The 20965-nt window shown below is 46.7% G+C and overlaps 1 protein-coding gene across 4 annotated transcripts in view; it reads right to left on the bottom strand.

Moving 5' to 3' along the window:
• Nucleotides 1-20965, bottom strand: part of VEPH1 (ventricular zone expressed PH domain containing 1) — a 337859-nt gene that overhangs the window by 256217 nt on the left and 60677 nt on the right. For all 4 annotated transcript variants that reach the window (XM_083177879.1, XM_083177881.1, XM_083177880.1 and 1 more), the window contains 2 exons: nt 15512-15727; nt 7418-7592 (listed from right to left, as the gene is read on the bottom strand). In XM_083177879.1, the coding sequence (XP_083034005.1) occupies nt 7418-7592; nt 15512-15727 (391 nt within the window). The remainder of the gene's footprint in view (nt 1-7417; nt 7593-15511; nt 15728-20965) is intronic.

The raw sequence follows: 20965 nt of genomic DNA, 5'->3' as shown, positions 1-20965 counted from the left end.
GTGTGATAGCGCACAGCACCTCCCATGGGCCTCTGCGGAGCTCGTGAGTGACTGCTCGCGGGCTCCGTTCTCCCCCTACTGCTGCTGCCTGCACGCTTGCGCATGCTTGAGGTTTTAAAACTTGAAGTGCGGTGGTAGCGGGCTCCCAGCAGCTCCCGTTCCCCCTCTGCCTGGCTGCAGAAGCTCCACCCCCCTCTGCCCAGCATCTGGAGCTACGGTCCTTCTCTCCCGCAGACACCGAGCAGAAAGCTGGGGCGATGCGGCCAGACAGGGAGCCAGACCTGAGCAACAGCAGCAGGTGAGGGGAGAGGACCGGCTGCCCCCATTACATACACTGCATTACATACACCCCCCCTGCATTACATACACTACCACCACCACCCCCAACCCCCCACCACCACCACCACCACCACCCCTCCGGCTGTTGCAAGATTTTTATTTTTCCTGGGCTGGATTTTATTTCATTCCCAATCCGCCCCCTGGTGCGGCCTCATCTAGAATATAGTGTTAAGTTCTGGAGACCACAAATTGTTTGCTACTACATGTGCGATTTTCGGTAAATATAAGTTTTTGGACGTTTTTGAGCAAAAAATTGCACATTACTAAAAACCACACCTTATTGCACTTTACCCATGATGCCAATTTACCCAAGACTTACCATAGTAGTTCTGATTATAGAATGTAGTAAGCAATGCAGGAACCTGTGCTGATTAGAATGACTGTAGGTATGGGCAGATTGGTGGGGTACATATTTCCTGGCACCTAAATTATTGCCCAGGTCTCTTGTACTGCCCATAGCGTTTCCCACATTATTGCATTTCCATAGCAAACTTGCATGTGGCATAGTTTCCCAAGCTCCTTAACTTGGGGAAGCTAATGATAACCCCTGCACTGTACATATTCACCTGTACGAATATAGGATTTTGTCGACTCCCTCAGATCTCTTATTTCCTGTTTCTGCAGCGTTTTTGTTTGGTGTTGCTGGTGTCTGTGCAGGTATAGGCACATTATCAACCTGACCTGTAACCTATTGGCAGACACTACTATCTTATGTGGCAGTGGAGAGCGATGGGAATTAGTGCACATGACATATCAACTTAACAATAAGGTGGTGTATTAACCAAGTAAAAACAGGAACAGTTCAATAAAGCATACCTCCCAAATATCCCGATTTTTGCGCGAAAGACACTTTTTTTGTGTGACTGTTCCGCTGCCTCACCCGCGGGCAGTATTGTCCCACGGTGTGTGTGTGTTTGGGGGAAGGCCAGTTGGATGTCCACCTGTCCCCCTCTGCTCTGCTTAGCAGAGCAGCAGTGAACAAACACTGTACCCATTTCCACAGTGTCTAGTCAGAGACCCAGAAGAACTGGAGTCATGCCCCATAGTGACATAAGTGGGAGGCAGGGCTTGCTATCACAGGCATTCCCGCGAACACACACCCCATTTTCTGAAGCCACGCCACTTTTCCTGACCTAAAAAATAATAAAGATTGGGAGCAACAACAAAAAAAAATTGTTCTTGAAACACAACTTACTGGTTAGCTAAGTTATTTATAAATAAATCATTTCGATAGAAATGCAAATTATATGCAGAAGATATTGTAGTGATTGACAGAGGTGAAAGTGCATCAATACAACACATCTTCCTAACTCTGCATGGAGAGGAAAACTTCAGAGGTAAGTTACAGCATTTATTTTATTCTTTCCCAGTTTATGAACATGAAAAACATATGGAGAGGTGACAAAAAAACTCAGTCTGGCCATAACTGCTCTCCCTCGGAGGAAATTCAAAACACCTTTTCAGCAGTGTTAACTTACTAAATGCAGCTTGAAGAGCCAGTTACAGGAAACCATTACATATTAGTAAATCCAAATACTAAAAAAATCCATGACCCAGTCAGCTAATGGGTATGAGATGCAGATAGACACATACCACTGTTTATGGAAAAGCTCTCTTATTCTTAGATTGGGGAGGTACAGAATATGCCCTCGTACAATTCCACTGTCTGTAACTACTCAGTTTTATCCCTATTCCTTTATCCCTATTTCTAATTGTAAAGTGCAACGGAACCAGTTGTGCTGTATAAGAAACTGTTAATATACATACAGTAAATAATAAATGAATGAAAACAATCTCTAAGAACGTATATTTTGGTTCTACTTTCATAGTGTAGTGTTCAGCGGTGGGCCAAAATACTACTGGTTTATCTATTTAAGAAATGATTATTTAGTTCTGCAAATTATTTTTTACACGTTGTGGTGCAGGTACATATTAAAACAGCATTATGCGACCGTAGGAGTGCAATCTAAAACTGTGCACAATGACAGTGGTGTGATCAAAATCAACTAACTCCCCTTCTTAAGACTCTCCTCTAGCCTACAAATTTTCAAGCATTCCCTGAAAACTCACGTCTTCAGGCAAGCTTATCATATTTAGAACCCCCACATAACCTCCAGTAGCTTTCATATCTAATTGCATCCCATCAAGACTTGCAATCTGGTGGGACTGCCAGGCTTATGTATCCCTCCTATTATCCGTATAGTTTGTAACATAGTTGCCTACCCTCCTGCATTCTGCAGGAGACTCCCTGAAATAGCAATAATCTCCCTCTCTCCCTCATTAGTCTAGCAATCTCCCTCATTTCACCTAGCTCAAATTACACTGTTACATTTTTTGGGGGAAAAGAGGAATGAGAGATAGATACATTTACATTGAATCATCAGCACCATTTCCCATGACTTTATAGTAGCTCTTACTGGGCCAGATTCTCTAAGCTTCAAAAGTGATAAAATAGAGAGTGATAAACAGCCAGCCAATCAGCTCCTACCTGACATTTTTCAAACGCAGTCTGTGACATGGCAGGTAGGAGCTGATTGGCTTAGAGAAGCTTAGAGAATCTGGCCTAACTGCTTTGGGGCTCATCTACATTTGGATATAAGTCATTTTAAAAGATTCCTCTCAGATTTAGTAGGACAGACCCACGCTTCTAGGTGCCACATTCACAATCTCTTTTTACAATCTCTCCATATATGGAACTAGCCACGCCCTTTTGGTGGAGCATGACACGCCCCCTCAATGGGGTGCTGTGCAATGGAAGCATTTTACCTCTGGGCAACAGTTACGCTACTGATTGATTTTTTTCCACATGTCCACGTTGCATTTGTTAAGTACTGTATTTTTCGGACCATAAGACGCACTTTTTCTCCCACGAAATGTGGGAGAAAAACTATGTGCGTCTTATGAACCGAATGTGGAGCAGACAGCTGGAGCGCATAAGACATTGTGGAGCTTACATAAGGGGCAGCGCTCCCACTGTGCTGGGTGGGAGAGCCCAGATTGAGTGTGCAGATAGTGCCAGCGGATAGCGCCGGGTCCTGGATGCTGCTGCTGCTCAGAGCCCGGAAGCAGAGCCCCGACATCTGAGAGCGCGGCATCATGTGACTCCCCTGCCCCCCCCCACACACACACACACACACCTCCTCCTTCCACAGGAGTGCCCCGCAGGCAGCATTAGCTGAGAGCCTGGATGCGGGGAACCACAGGGTCTGTGTCTACAGTATATATATGTGTGTGTGTGTGTATGTGTATGCTGGCTCTGATGTGTGTGTGTGTGTCTATTTGTATGCTGGCTCTGATGGGTGCCGGACGGCTCCCCGACAGTCGGGATTCCGACAGTCATTCCTCCGACGTCGGAATCCCGACTGCTCCCTCGTGGGGGTCCACGACCCCCATAGAGGGAGAATAAAATAGGTGGCGAGCACAGCTCGACACCGTGCCCGCAGCGTGGCGAGCGCAGCGAGCCCACAAGGGGCTTCATTGCACTCCCCACGCTGTGCAGTCGGGATTCCGACGTCTGACTAATGACTGTCGGAATCCCGACTGTCGGGCTACTATACCACACCCGGCTCTGATGTGTGTGTGTGTGTCTATGTGTATGCTGGCTCTGATGTGTGTCTGTCTATGTGTATGCTGGCTCTGATGTGTGTGTGTGTCTCTATGTATATGCTCTATAAAGTGCAATGTTACTGTCATTCAGCCCACACTACTCTGCTTCGACTTGTACATAAATAACTGATGAATTTCTCTGTTTTCACTTAGAAGTGATAAGTGGAGTGGAAGTTGTTCTTGCCTTTAATCTACCCACTTTCAGTACTCAAAACTTTATATTATATTACTTTATAAATTATATTGCAATCTTTGTCTCAATTATTACACTATTTGGTTCAGAATATTTTTTTCCCCTGTTTTCCTCCTCTAAAAACTAGGTGTGTCTTATGGTCAGGTGCGTCTTATGGTCCGAAAAATACGGTAAATTAGTTTTCTCTTATTCACTTTGTTTTTGTAAGTGATTATAAGAGTCTTCTAGACTTGAAACGCGTTGGCCCTACAGGATTGCAGCTTACCACGGAGGACCATTACCCAGCTTAAGCTTGTGGAGCCGACAGGGTGAGCCCTCGTTTCTGGACCCCCTGTCAACCTACCATCCTGGCTCCATTTCCTCAGCTGGGTGAGAAGGACTTATAAATTTGTATTCACCATATTTGATGTTCACTCTGTGCCTAATACTACCCAGTCTAAAGCCTGTGGAGCCTACAGGGTGCACCCCTAGGAGCACTCTGTCTTTGCCATCCTTGGCTCCACCTCTCTAGCTGGGTGAGGAAGGATATTTTGATGTTATTGTTATTGTTTTTTATCAATTTTGTGTCTCAATAAATATATTTTGGATTCCAACCTACTTACTCCACCATTAATTGGAAGAAATCCTTACACCCAGTGCGCCAAAGGTCACTTCCATCTACCCTCCGATTATATTCAATGGTTGCAGTTATTTCCTTTTTTACAAGTTAGTGTGACATACTGTACATTACTTGAATAAGAGTCTTTAGGCCGGAGAAAAGGAGTATGAGGAGGAATTGGAATACAGTGAGGCCTGGGGGATGGGGTAGAATGGGAGCACAGTGAGTCATGTGGGTGAGAGTACAGGGGAGCACAGTGAGGCATGTGGTTGGGAGTACAGGGGAGCACAGTGAGGCATGTGGGTGGGAGTACAGGGGAGCACAGTGAGGCATGTGGGTGGGAGTACAGGTTAGCACAGTGAGTCATGTGGGTGGGAGTACAGGGGAGCACAGTGAGTCATGTGGGTGGGAGTACAGGGGAGCACAGTGAGTCATGTGGGTGGGAGTACAGGGGAGCACAGTGAGTCATGTGGTTGGGAGTACAGGGGAGCACAGTGAGTCTTGTGAAATGGGGAGGCAGGGCACAGTGATTCATGTGGGTGGGGGGGGGGGCAGGGGAGCCATGTGGGTGGAGAGCACAGTGAGGCATTTGCAACAGTGGAGGGAAGCACAGTGATGCATGTTGGACAGGGAACAAAAGCATAGTGAAGAACATGGGATTTGGGAAGTGCAGCACAGTGAGACATGTGGGATGGGGTAGGGGGCATTAATGAGGCATGTGGGATTTGGGATGGTTGGCACAGAGAGACACGTGGATGGGGAAGAAGAGCAAATTGAGGCATGTGAGTGTGGTAAAGGGGTTATTTTGCCTCCTTGCTAGAACAAAATCATTTTATATTCTTGACTGTGGTAAGTACTATATAATTGACGTTGTTGGGGTTAGTGTCTAAACCTAAGCATCCACAGTCCATACCTAACTGTACCCCCTTAGTGCCTAAGCTTAATCCTCCCTTCTTAGTGCCTAACCCTAACTATCCCCCTTGCTGCAGCTTAACTTCAACCTCCTCCCGTTCCCCTCTTGTGCCTAACTTGTGATCGGGATGCCGACATTCAGAATCCTGGTGCTGCCATTGTGACCAACTGCTGGCATCACAAACACCAATATACACATTGGATTCTGTTACAAGAACTTCTTTGAGATCCATAACAACTATCCAGCGAGAATACTAAATGGCATTTTTATCTACTGAGCCTTACAAATGAGATTTAGGATTACATTTTAGGCAGATAGTTAGAAGATCTCAGATGTTTCTTGCAGATATTACAATCAGACATATAGATCTTTTTCATACACTGTGCATACGTAAAAAACATTATTTAAAAAGACATTGGGGGTTATTCTAGTCCATTCTTTCTGACAAAATCCTTCTTAGATGGACAAAACCATGTGCACTGCAGGTGGGGCAGATGTAACTTGTGCAGAGAGAATTAGATTAGTCATTGCCCTGACAGAATCAAATTCAGTCCACGTGTAAGGTGCCCACACACGGATAGATATCAGATTAGATCCGATATCTATCCAATTTACTTTGAAATACAGAACATCCCTGATCCTGGCCACACATAGAATGATTGAGAAAATGATCAGAGGATTTGCTCAATCGTTCAGTGTTTCCATAGTTTAGTTTGGGGTCTTCCACTCCGCCCACTGTCGCACCCCCAATGCTGCCAGACAGAGAGAGGGGCCAGTGGTGGGAAGGAGATTTGGTATGCTGGCATCTTTTTATGTCTGTCAGTGGCGGGAGTGCGGAGGTGTGGCAGCAAGCAGAGGTGCTGAGGCGGGTGGGTGGGGGTGCAGTCCGGCACATGGCAGCATCGTTCATCACGTCTACATATGGAACGATGTGGCCATAATCCTTCACAATGGGTTGATGATTGGTCATTCCAATAAGTCAGAAACAGTAATATAGTTTAAAAAATATTACTGTGTGTGGGCAATTGGCTTGCTAAAAGATCGTTAGTTGCATGATATCCCCAATCTGTACAAGTGTGGGTAACTCTGACCCTTCCACAAGTCTCAAGGTGTGTACAGACATTTAGATCTGGCAGCCATCGATACCGTTTCGCTATCAACAGCCGCTGGGAACCGGGGGGTTGTCGGCATCAAAGAGGAGGGAGGGACGGATGGCGCGCGGGGCGATGCTGTAATTGAGCAGCATGGGACTGCGATTGACCAGCTAGATCGAAGCAGCAAGTCTATTTCTGCTTTCGATCACGATGCTGCAAGGTCATTTTATTCGATTAGGACTATTTAGCCCATATCGAATAGAAAATGACTCTGGATCGAAGCGTTTGTACACAGCATTAGACAAATACAGGCTGACCGAGGCCAGATCAGCCTGTCTCAGGTCATTCAGTCGGCTTGGGAATTCGAACTACAGAGATATTGGGGGAAATTTACTAAGATGGGATTTCTGTTTCAGATGGGATGTTGCTATGGGCTACCAATCAGATACTACCTATTATCATCTTCTAGAAGGTGGTAAATAAATACAAAGTAGATTTTGATTGGTTGCCCATAACAACACCTATTGTGAAATAGAACTCCCATCTTAATAAATTTCCTCCTATGTCTGAATAACCCCTATGTCTGAATAACCCCTATGTCTGAATAATTAAAACTACAATTCACTTATGAAAGCAAAGTCACAACAGGAAAGGCAATAGCATTAACACTGTACCTTTTAGGATGCTGGCTATGATTGATTCTGTGTGATCGACCAGTAGATCTGCTTTGGCAATGGCTACAAGTGATATGTAACTTGACATATTTCTGCACAGCTCCTTGTTTCCCTTTTGGAGAAATCTCATTGCAATGGGGACAGCAAGCGACATAATTGATGGTCTGTTATAGTTCTGTCAAAAATATAGATAATACTAATGATATATATCATACTGTAGCAGCTGGAGTAACATTCAACATACTGTACAGCAGGAATTAGATCTCTGAAAAATAACTTTTATCTTTAACAGAAATTTTCTTTGAACAAATAATCATGTAAATAACAATAGTCGCTATTAATAAAATCATTGGCACTTCTTTTTGGATGAAATACTGCACTTGCTTGTGCTGTTTAAACCTTGAATTAATAAATATCCAGCTCATCGAGGAACTTTTGCTGCTCATGTGGTTCATTCTGCCTAGTCCATGTTCATTATATGGCCAAATGTAATAGAGTGCGAGAATCAGAAAGTGAGAGAATTTGGGAGAGGATTCACATATTTTTAAAGCGGCAATCACTTACATGCAGGGCCGGTGCAACGTCCCTAAGCGCCCAAGGCAAACTTTCAGTGTATGTCCTACTTCTTCCCCCCCCCCCCCATCAGGGCCGGTGCTAGGGTGTCCGACGCCCTCCTGCAAACCATAAATTTTGCGCCCTTTCACATTGCCATTGCAACAAGCTGCAGCCCGATTGTGGGAGCGTATGCAACATGCGATCCTATGGAGGATCTCGGGTGCATGTACATGTATGCATACACCATCTCAGTGCTGTGTCCGCAAAATGTTGCAGGCACTAATGGTGTCCATACATGCTGCGAGAATCGCATATGTTATGGGCTAGATCGCATCACACGGCATGCATGCAATGTGTGTGCAATACGATCCGAAAGCAGTACAAAAAGTTTGTGCAGCACATACTTTTTGTACTGTGCGATGCGATGCCCGCTGGAGTGCACATCGCATTGCACGCTGCTATTGGAGCGTGTATGGCCACCCCTCTCGTGACTGAGGGGGAAAGGAGGGGAGAGATGGAAGAAGAGGCGATGAGATAGAGGGGGCGGAGTGTTGAGGACTGGCAGTGGCACAGGCACAGCACACTGAGAAGGGGGAAGGAAGGGGAGTCGGCGCTGCTGCCTGTTCGTCATTTGACTGACAGCTGACATCAATGGGTAGGGGGTGGATCCGGACATGACATGTCATCCAGGCATTCACAGACAGCGCTACATGCCTCAGCGCAAGTGTCCGTGTCCAAACTGCCACCCGCTGTCAGACAGGCACTGCAGGCGGCGTGCAGGCTGTGTGCACTCGCAGTGCAGGGAGCAGCTCTTTATACTACCGCCCGCCCGCTGTCAGACAGGCACTGTGGGCAGCGTGCAGTGACAGTGAGGTCTGAGGCAGCTTTAGCAGAGCAGGGAGGGAGACAGCGCCTTTTCAGCATGGCGCCTCCCTGGTTTGCAGGAGCTGCTGAGTGGGTAGCGCCGGCCCTGCCCCCCATACCTGACACCTCATGAGAAAATGCTGAAGCCACCGCTGACGTCCATGCTGCGGGGGGAGTGCTGCAGGCGGCCGCCGCTGACCTGCCCCAGGGAGAGTGGGGTGCGGGAGCTACCCGAAGCCACCGCTGAGCCGGACATCCATGCGGCTGTATATATAATAATATATTATTATTCCACTATCTTTTGGTAACAGTTTGGCCACAGGCTTCTTTACCTTTTATATAATGTACAGGATTTCCACATGGAATCACTGTGACATAATCATGATTAATGTTTATGTGCTGTGCTTTTCAAGACTAAGCTCTAGAATTAGCTGGTTTTAGGGTTCCCTGGAGTGAATGGAGAGAGAGGGGACAAATTCTATTTCTGAGGCCAGGATCAGGGATTCTGGCCTCCCAGCCACACAGCAGGCTGATTAGCAGCTACAGCTAGAAAGGGTACTTCAGTCTAAAGTGTGTATCTCTCATTAGCTGATGCAAGAAAGACGTTAAAAAGCATAAAAAAAGGGGGGGTGGGGGAGGGCTTGGAAGCCATGAATGAGAGCTATATGCAGTTGATTTCACAGATGCAATTTCATACATCATGGTAACTAATCTTAAGCTCCTTACACACAGAGCAATATGATTGCTGAGCAATATTGGCTTACAATTGCTCAGCAATATGTTTCTCAGCAATCATATTGCTCAGTGTCCCGTTTTCATCAGCGACTAGAGATGGTCGCTGATAAAAAGGAGACACTGCTGGGGGAAGCCGCAGGGGGAAACAACTGATTGCTGGGAAGCTGCCGGGGGAAGCCTCTGGTCGCAGGAGCATGCTCCCGGCAACAGTTGCCCCGTACGTAAGGGGATAAAGTCACTCAGTGGCCTTTTCCCTGGGGATTGTTGCTAGAGTCGCACTGTGTATACAGGGGCTTTATACACAGAGACTCCCCCTGCGAATGTCTCATACATTCCCCTCACACACATAAGCAGAAGTATCAACAACACCAAGGCCCTTATTCAGATTGAAGCGGTACGGCCCGCATGCGGCCGTACCGCCGATGTTTTCTCTCTGCACATGCGCAGAGGTCACTCTGCGCATGTGCAGGGGAAATCTCCGTTTAAAAAAATTAGACGCCGCAAAGGGGGCGTATAGGGGCGTGAGGGGCTTCAGTCCCTCATTTCCCTATGTATACGCCCCGCGTTTCATGGGCGTTCCCATGCAAACGCGGGGCGTACGCATGGTAATGAGGGCATGACGCCACTCATGGGGGCGGAAAGCTGACGTCGCCGGATGTCAGCTTTCAGCCCCCATACAAGCTACCACACGGACAATCGTCCGTGTGGTCTCAGCTTGCGGGAGCTGCCGCGGCGTGCGGCCCTGCCTTCGATGGTCGTCGACCATCGAATGCAGGGGGCAGCTCCCACCATGGTGGAGGCGTACGCCTCCACCATTTTCGTGCGGATCGCCAGCCGTCCGTGTACGGACGGCCGTGGCGATCCGTAGCGTGGGCGGGGATTCGTCTGGTGCGGTCGGAGCCGCATATGCGGCTCGACCGCACCAACCAGAATAAGGGCCCAAGTGCTGATTGGCCAGAGAATCGGCCCACTGAGCAAACCTATACTGCCTTTAGACAGAGCAGCACTTCTAAGACCCCAGAGGCTCTCCAACTGCAAACAAATTTGCAGTATGTGGCCAGGCAATGCCTAGAAATTGTCTCAACATGCCTGCATTCTTTGATCCACTCATTATTATATGGACTATCAGCCTTTGGCGCTTGCATGTGGCAAAAAAATTGCTATACCATGTCCGACATCAATATTGTGTGCCCCACTGATCGATCAGGCCCAGAGTGAGAAAAGGAGAGATACATCTGTGTTGCTTGTAAAGCAGAGTACACATTCAAAAAAAGAAAGGCCCTATACTATACAATGATATATGATGTTTCGTATAGGGTCATCTCTAGAAGATAATACACACCCTCTATAAGATCATATACAGAATCTGATTGGTTGCTCATAGCAACAATGTGAAATAGAACTCCCATCTTAGTAAATTTCCCCCTATGTGTACATGAAAAATTTTGAGCACAGGCTACCTTATGGTCATACAGGGTGGTGACAGGTACCATGACTGCATGACATACCGCATAATGTGTACCCAACTTTAGTCAGGCAAATATGCTGTCTGTGTTGGACATTTGGATGGCTAGTAATCAAAACTGAAGTGTCCACATAATTTAAGTATCCTTTAATTTAGCAATGGCTGACCATGTATTAGGAACTATGATTAAATGTTCAGTTCTGTTTTGTGTTCAGTTCAGATTGTGTTTGGCATTTGACTCTCTGGTGGCCTCCAGTGGTGGGTCTGTGCCATTGCAGCTCAGTATGCTGTGAACTTAATTTATTCACAAGTCTGAGAGGTAAAGAGCTCATTATCACAGCTTGGAGCTGCCTGGATCTCTCTCATGTGAAACTAATCACTTGAGCCATTCTTAAGGCATTCTCCCTAGCTCTGCCCTGCCAGTGATAGCTTCTAGCAACCAGCTTCCTGTTTCCTGTTTCCTGTGCAGGTACTGTAGCTGCTATTTCCAATCCACAGCTGGTCACCTGTGTGGGTAGTGCTCTGTTTGGAGTTCACCAGCCGTTTGCTGGTAATTTGTCATATCTCCCTGCACTTAGCCCAGTGCAGCCTTCACGGCCTTTGGCAGTTCCAGCCTGCTTTCATTCAGTTACAGAATCCTGTCTGTCAGCTTCTTTGCTCCAGTGCCTGTCTATTCCGGGGAGTGCGTCCCAGTGGTGTTCCCTGCCTGGTCAGCTAGTTCCTGGTCTCCATGAGTACCCCTTATTGGGGCCTTGCTTATCTTATTATTGCCTGTGGCCCTCCTGGGCTCTGTCTTTATTTGGCCACCCTCTGTTTGTATGCAGAGGTGTTCTCTCAGCGGTTCGCTGTTCACTTAGTTGCTTTGTATAGATGCTACCTTCCGCCGCCCTATTCCGTGTTTATTGTCTTGTACGTATTGTTTGTGGTGTGCCTTTGGTGTGGTGTATTTTATTCTTGTGTAAGCGACGCGGTCGCTGGTGGTTGGCGCCTAGGTCGCTGGCGCATTAGCTGCGTAAGTTAGTTACGGCAAGTTGCCTTTTCTTTCATTTTAGTTAGGCTTCCTTAGCTAGATTACCTTAGGGGGTCCCCGGTTCCTTGTCCTCACTTAACTCCTGGCTACACCGGAGCTAGGGCGGGCTTAACTCACCCTTTCAAACGTGGCGGCTACAGGCGAAGCCTAGTTTCTGCGGGAACCGGTCACCTTACTTCGGGGGTCAACAGAGGCAGTGTAGGGTCCCGCCGTGGCTGTTCTAAACAGCAGTCCCGGCTGAGGGTTCAGTCCTGAAACCATAACACCATGATCGGCTAAGATTTGCCGGATACAGTAGTCTCCAGTTTTATTTTCCAATTTATCACTTTCCGATAAGATAAGGTATGATGCTTTTTAGAATCCCAACTGCCACTGATGAAAAATAGGCACATACATTCTCCATAAATAGATAGGGAATATGTAAGTATGATTTCACAGGCTAGGATTTTATCTTGCTTTTGTTATTTTACTTTCTTTTGCCTCAAAAAGGGCTTTAAAAGTGTATGTTGTACAAAGTGCTTCTATCTAGACAGTCTATGCGACCTGTTCCTATACAGTATGAAAAAAATTACATCTTCCAAAGGAAAAAAACTGTCAGCGCAGGCGGTTTTTGTGTTCCCGGCTTTAACCGTGGTGGACCAGTGGAGGGCGCTGGGTAGCCGAATGCAGAAGGCTTAATATAGGACATACACAGGGAGATCAGGGCACAGCGAACCAGAGTGTTGGCGGAGACCAGGAACAGGGGCGCGGAGTCTAATCTGCCAGCGGTATTCAAAGGGAGCCCCGCAAGGAGCTTTGGACTTAGCTGCGTCTGACAGGCAGGTCGTGGCCCCCTGCCCTGGTCCTCTGGACGCAGGCTAGGGCGAGAATACTTGAGCTTGGAAAGGAGCTTTGAGAGCACAGCGAAGAAGACGCAATCTGGAGATTGCAGGGGATGTCGACCAATGGTGTCGACCGTGGTGCCGACAGCTGGTGAGAGGCTCAGGTAATATGCTGGAGCAACAGGACGTAGATGGTAAGTCACTATGATACACAGCAGATGGGTGTCAACCCTGGAGTCTACGGAGCCTGTCGGTAGTTCAGGACAAGATGGTAAATGTCACTGATGGCTTGGAGGCCAATGAAGATAATCAGCTGAGCACCGGTTACTCGACTGCAGAGGTGGAATGGCAGGAGTCTTCTGGAGATGGATAGAACCAGGTAAGTATCGCAGGTGCAGGCGACGCTGGAGCGAGACACAGGGAAACCTGGAGATCTTGGAGTCTTGGGAACTTCTCTGACACAGGAGAACACTGGGAGCAGATAAGCAATTGTTCAAGACAAGGAAGGAAGGCCGCAGGCCAGATTTATCCCCCTTGCTTGTCTGTGATTGGCTGCCGGCTGCAGCACCAATCAACACTGGGAAGTGGAGCACACACCTTGATTCAGGTACAGGTGTGCGGGTCAGAGGTGAAGGAAATGGTCAGTGGGGATTGGTCTGGGTGGTCAGCTGACGGTGAGTGTCATGGCGGCGCCCATGCTGCCCGGGAACGGCGTGCACCCGGCAGGGAACCATGGCAACGGCCCGCGGAAACACTGGGAACATCACGCCACACATCGGATGCCATGCGGACGACAGACCTCTCATGCAACACAGACCATCGAGAGGGTAATGACCGATGTTTCCGATGGTGAGATCTGCGGTTTGTGACAAAAACCATAAATCTGCTACTTAACAGAAGAGAACTGCAATATATTTGTGGAATGCCGTACTAGGCCTATTTTTGGTTAAAAAGCCAATAAAATAATTGTAAAACAGAAAATATATTGACATACCAGTACATCTTTTGATGTGAGGTTTCACTCTGCCATCTAATTAAACCCCCCTTCCCGAACTAGGGACGAGGGACAGTGGTAGGGTTTTTGGCAACTCCCTGCAGACTATAATGGATTTCTGTTAAAATTCCCGTGCAGGACCAAGGCGAGGTTGAATTAGTTCCATCTCACCATTTCAGGTGGTGGAACATTCCCCCCCCCCCCCCCCCACCACCACAACCACCTCTTTAACCCCTGCTTAAAAGTTAAATTATTTTTAGAAAATTGTAATGAGTCTGTATAGTATGTTAAATATAAAGGAACAAGTCCCGTTGGACTTGAAAAGTTCTTATATGGTTTTACATTATAAGAGAGAGAACAATCCGGGTCATTAACAACACATTACCTCACTCGGTATCAATAGCGAAAGTTCTTAAGTTCCTCATAGCGTGCTTATCTATTTTAAGTAGAGTGGTGGTAAATAAGTGAAACAAAGGCATACACAGAACCTGGTGGATTGTAAAAGAATGGGCTCACAACTGCAACAGAACACAGATTATGGAATTTGGGCCAATTAAGAAAACCCTATCTACGAATTACAAACGCAGATTCCACCTACTCTGCAAAGACCTTACCGTTATCAGGACGGGTAACTTTTGATTATAACATCATAACCTGAGAAACACCTAGATACTGTATTACTTGCATTCTATCGACTACTATGCACCTAACTAAGAAATAACTGTCTGCACCCTAGAGCGCACCAATTCCCTATTATATTATGTTTATGTAGAGGCTGGTACCTATTAATTGCATAGTTGCCTACCTTCCTGCATTCTGCAGGAGACTCCCTGAAATATTAGTAATCTCCCTCTCTCCCTGAAGGATCTAGCAATCTTCCTAATTTCAAATACTGGTATTTGTTAGAAGCAGTGTCCTACCCATTTTTTTGGGCAGTGGGAAAGGGTCTTAAACAGTATTTAAGATCTCACACTGGTCTTCCCCCTGCTACCTGTCTTGTCCCCCCCCCCCCGGTACCCGGCAGTTGGTACCCCCCCCCCTCCACTGGTACCTTGCAGCTGGTACCCCCGCCCCCCCCCTCCCCTGGTATCTTGCAGCTGGTACCCCCACCCCCTCCCTGGTACCCCTGCTCTCCCCCTCCCCTGGTACCTGGCAGCGATCCGGGCAGTGCAGTAGGAAGAGTAGGCAGCGGGCATACCATGTGCTCCTAGTCGGCAGGTCCCCGACTGATGCATGAAAGCATCATGCAGGAGGAGGCTGCAGAAGGTGCACAGACAGAGGGGGCACTGGGGATCTGGGCAGTGCGGTCCAAGCTCAGGAGTAAGCAGAGGAAGCGGGTCCGTTAAGAGATTGTGAAATCATCAGTCAGCTGACAGGTACCGGGGCAGGGGGGGGGGGGCGGTCCAGGTACAAGGGGAGGGGTGGTATATTACTGGTGAATTACTGTTTTTGTACTTTTCAAAACAGGTTCAATGTGAAAGGTACAAAAAACGGTAATTAACCAGTAATATACCATTTACAACATGCAGTAGGAAAGGGGTTTCAGGCTCAGACCCGTTTTAAAGTCCTCACAGGGCAAAATTATATATAAAAAATTCCACACTATACAAAAGTGTCAACGCGTACTCACTTGTAGGATACAGCTCATTATATCAGAAGCAATCTTTGCATGTGGAGTGTCTTCATCTTTTGCCGCTGCTGTCAGGTTGTGCTCCAAACATGACTCCCAAAGTGACACAAGGGCTTTGCCATGTTTCTCTATAGACTCTGTTTCCCTAAGAGCTGTTGTGATGCGGGTTATACAGATTTCTACAACGGCTTGATTGTTGTCATTAGTTTGATAATCCTATTTAATAAAAAAGAAATAAACTTCATTTTTACATATTATGAACTAATCATATCATTTATTGAACAGTGTATATGTATAAATGAACACTATGACAATGGGCCTGATAGTCTGCATTGAAATTGTTGGATAATTTGAATGATATAAAATGATGTTGTCATTGCTAATCTATTGTTGTGTTGTCATTGTTAATTTATTGTCACACAAAAATCAACACTAGGCGACATCATGTTTTAGTATTATAATAGTTTATGTATGCACATTATACCAGTTCATAAAATCTGAATGCACAAAGTAAAATAATATATTCCTCTATGCATGGTCTATAGTCAGTCACTTTATGTAGCAATAATGCCCTCTAGTGGTTTAAATGTAAAGTATCTACACACCTGCAAAGCAAACATGCATAACTACAGTACACAAATACTGTACTGTCTTTATGTCGGCAGTGCACACATAAGTGTGGTAAAAATAACTCTACTTTATGGACACAGAAGTCACTTTATGTAAGAACGGACTAGGAACAAGTTTTTGTTCTGCAGATATATCTATAGTGTGTACAAGTTTACAACTCCATGTATAGTATCTGGTCTAAAGCTCACAGAAACTGTTAAAGGTGAGGCAGTTACCATCACACCTGGGGGGGGTATTCTGATTTGATCATCCCCCGTGCATACGCACGGGGAGCAATGGTTTTTTTTCTGTGCACGCGCCTAATGATTTATGTGCATGTGCAGGCTCTCTTGGCGAACGGACTTGGCAACTAACCCCATGGAATTGTGGGTGGGACGAGGAGTTCCGGGGGGGCACGTGGCTGATGTCACATGATGCCAGCTGCCCGTCGTGTGTTCATCCTGCTGTCCGCAAATATAAGTAAGTCTCCACTAACTTATATTTGCGAAGGCAGGAGAAATCATTCGATGGTCGTGACCATCAAATGATTTCTTCTGCTGCGGACACATGTCTTTGTGACACATGGCGATGGTTGGGGGCAGCGATTCGGCAGGGCAGGCCCTCTGGGACTCAGTGAGCTGCGATCTTCGCAACTTACTGAGTCTACCAGAATCAGGGCCCTGGTGTAAAGCACCAAGGAGTTTAGTTGACATTAGCTATAATGAATAAGTTAAAACAGGGTGCATGAGAAAACATAATCACAAAAAAAGACTAATTAAAAATGAATCTAATAAACAAAAAGCACTGATTCACGGCACTCACCATTCCTAGAATACATTGATCAATACATAAACTAAATCTCCACTATTTATAATTTTTAGTTCATTTAGAGCCCCTGTAATTTCTATCTAAACAATATGGTGGTACTTATGTAATATCTGGGCTTCCGTTTTTCTTATGAGACCGCGTCCCCTCGCGGGGCGCGCTGCGCGCGCCACGCTTCAGCACGGTGGCTCGCTGCGCTCGCCACACTATATAAATTCAACTCCATGCGTAGTTGGATAGTAGGGGTATGAAAAAATGGGGTGCATTTAACATGGGAGCCCAGATAATACATAAGTACCAATTCATTTTTAGTTAGTCTTTTTTGTGATCATGTTTTCTCATGCATCCTGTTTAAACGTATTCATTATAGTTTATGTCAACTATTCTCCTACTATTCAACAGGTGTATTGTAACTGCCTCACCTTTACAAGCAAAGTTTCTGTGAGCTTTAGACCAGATAACATATGTAGAGTCTTAAGCTGTGTACACACGGTACACTTATCACTGGCAATATGGTCGCTCTTAATGGATCCACATTAGTGCTGCCCTTCTTGCCCATTGTCTTCCAGTATCATTACAGCATGTTTTTGAACTGTGGGAGGGGAAAATATCAAACCCAAGAAGAACATTACCACCCTGTAAAGATATTGCACATGTTAGTATTAAACTGATCGCCATATTGCTGTTATGCAGTAAAGCAGTGGTTCTCAACCTCAGTCCCCAGGACTCCCCAACATGTCATGTTTTCTAGGTCACCCTGCAGGTGCAAAGGTGCACTCATTATTCACTGACACATTTTAAAAGATCCACAGGTGGGGCTAATTACTTCACTTGTGATACTGGACCTTATTCTGGTTCGGCCGGCCAAACGTGCGTACGCTCCGTATCACCGTACGTTTCCCGTACGCGGCCGGTGAGCGAAAGTCCACCCACAAAACATCCGCATACGGACGGTCACAAACACCGTCAAAGGGGAGTGGCGTACACTTGTGCGTACGCCACCGCACACGGACCGATCTCCTCTTAGACACCGACAACTGGCGTACAACAGAGCGTACGCCACCGTATACGGACGGGTCTCGTCCCCTATCACACCGACATCTTACAGCTATCTGAGCGTTCGCTACCTTGCATGGACGGGTCTCGCCTGTTTTCAATGGAAAACTCAGCGTATGTCACCGATCGTGAGAGTTAGCGTACGTCCGTGCACAGTGGCATACCCTTCACATATATGACCCTGCTAATCTAGCCTTTCAACTATGATTAAGCCAATTAAATGAATTATTCTAATTGTTCATCAATTATTGTTTTCTATTACCTCAATTGTCTACCTTAATGAACAGCCTAATAAAAATACATTTTAACTAAATAGTGGCCATGGCCTTAAAACATTGCTGAAGCATCCTTGTAGCTGTTAGATGTGGTTTATGTATTTTTATCATAATTAAAAAAACTATGTTTGTATAAGAGTGAAAAGGTCAGGGACGTGCAGTCAGGGGAGGCAGGGGAGGCAGTGCCTACCCTGTCATTAATGATTCTACCCTGTCATTAATGATTACAATGATACAAAGAAGATTCTTGTGACACATATTCTGTGTCATAAGTATTTTCTTTATATTAATCTAAACATTTTAAAAGCCACATAATGTTTAAATTGATTTTGGAGGCACCGAAAGCAATGCCTCCAGCTGTCTATTGAAAAATGCTGGGAGCAGGGGGCGGGCAGGGGGCGAGGACAAGCAGATGGCTGTAAAAGCCCATTAAAAAAACCTATTGGAAGCGGCACCGTTACAGGTGCCGCAGTGACAGGGACATGCTTACAGCCACTATAACAGCACGTCCCTGTCACTGAAATCAATGTGATTGGGTACGGCAGGACTGGCGGTGCATCCAGCTGTCCAGTGGCAGAACCCCAGCTCTTGTTGGCCCCCTCCTTCACCGACAGCAGTATATTTGTCCCTTACCGAAGAGAAGCCACAGTCAGCGCAAAAATAAAGCTGCCCGCGCCGGATGCAGCAGACAAATTCATCAGCTCCTGCACACGAGTCACAGTGCAAGAGCACAGGAGTGGCGAAGCCCGGCACATGGATATCAGCGCTCAGCGGAGCCCAGCAGCAGCGGTGACTGCCCCTGGCTCCGGCCGTTTTGTGGGGGCCGCGATAAAGCAAGCGAGAGTTCAACTCTCTGCACATTTTTCACCTGTCGGCACATCGCCTCCATGCTGCAGGAGGTTCATGCGTGCACTGTGCACTACACAGAAGGCAGCAGGTGCCACTGCCGCCCCCCGTAGCAGGACCACCAAGTCGCCAAACTTATAGAGCCGGGAGCACGCAGGACTTGGAAGCCGTGCCCCATCGGAAGAAGCATCGGCGGCGTCATAAGCAGGGTAAGGAGCCCTTTCTGAAAACCGCCCCGGAGTAGTTGCTGATTAAGGGGTGGATTTATTATGCTGCGCTGAGGGGTCAGTGCACTATCCTCCTGCGCTAAAGCAGGGGATAGCGCTTCCCCTTATTTATCAAACCCGTTTGACGGGTGGAATAGCGGCGGCGGTGCGGGGGCGCAGGCATAGCGCATGTACATTTTTCTGTACAGTGCGCTTATGACTTACCTTATTTAGTTAAACTGGTAAAGCACACCTGCGCCCATAACGAACGTTCTGCAGACATTGATTAATCCACCCCTAAGTCACCACCCAGGTTAGGTGGTGTCACTGTGGCTGTGAATGGGGGGGATTGCTATATTCATATGGAGCTGCACAAAGTTTGTAATTGGGGGAGATGGTGTTTGGAAATGTTGTATGGGGCTGCACTGGGGTTTTGTTGTATTGTTGGGGGTGGGGGTGGTGTTTTATATGTGTATGGAGCTAAAGGAGGTGTGTGTCGTATGTATAAGAGCATCAATGTAGTATGTTTGTATAAAAGTGGAGGTGTGAGCGGCAGGGTGTATGCATGTATGTATAAGAGTAAAGGTGCATGTATGAGAGCGGCAGGGTGCATGTATGTATTACAGTGAAGGTGTATGTATATATGAGAGCAACAGTATGTATGTATGTATGTATGTATGAGAGCAGCAGGGTGTATGTATGTATTATAGTGAAGGTGTATGTTTGAGAGGGACAGGGTATGTGTATGTATGAGAGCAGCGGGTGTATGTATGTATGAGAGTGGCAGGGACCAGATGTATGTATGTAGGAAAGCAGCAGTCTTACTGTGGGGTGTAATGGGCATTACAGTGTGTGGCATCATATGTAATGGGCATTACGGTGTGTGGCATCATATGTAATGGGCATTACGGTGTGTGGCGTCATGTGTAATTGGCATTACAGTGTGTGGAGTAATGGACATTACAGTATGTTGTCATGTGTAATGGGCATTATGGTGTGGGGTGTTGGCCAAGTGCCTCACCAGCCATTAACCTCACCGCACGTCACTGGAAAAGGTTGATGCATGTCGACTTGTGTAGATTGAGTGTGCTGCTGTTTAAAGTATATGAAAACACTTACAGAATGTGTGTAAATGGTTACAAAATAACTACCTTGGCATATATAAGCAGGTCTTAAAATTAACCTTAGCTAAAATTAAACCAACCTTTACATGTAGAGAAGTGTAGAAAGATATGCTTCCAATGTGTTTAAGTGCTGTGTGTGGCTTGCAGGTAGTGAAATAATGGTTTTCACTTAATAGGCTGCAGCATTGCTTATTACATTCAGGTGTATGTGTTTGACCAGTAATCAGCGTTAATTAGCAGACCCAGGCGTCCGCTCTCATGCGGTATCTGTAGGGGTGGTCTGGAGGTGGCGGTGGCGGCCGCCTGTTTTGTGTCCGAAATGCACGGTGCTTTCGCCGATCGAGCGGTAGTAGCACTGTACATTTTTTGTGCACACCCCCGTGTACGCCCATGTTTACGCCCAGTTTCCCTCATTATTTCGGCCGCTCCCCTCAACACGCCCCTATGCCGCCCACAATGACTGTACTCTTGCGGACAGGTTTTTTCGCATGGAAAGACCCGTCCGTGAGCGGT

This window comes from Crinia signifera, chromosome 3, assembly GCF_055691185.1.
Source record: "Crinia signifera chromosome 3, ASM5569118v1, whole genome shotgun sequence".
In the NCBI taxonomy this organism is placed as follows: domain Eukaryota; kingdom Metazoa; phylum Chordata; class Amphibia; order Anura; family Myobatrachidae; genus Crinia; species Crinia signifera.
The sequence above is the reverse complement of the archived record's forward strand: the minus strand, read 5'-3'. Positions and strand labels throughout refer to the sequence as shown.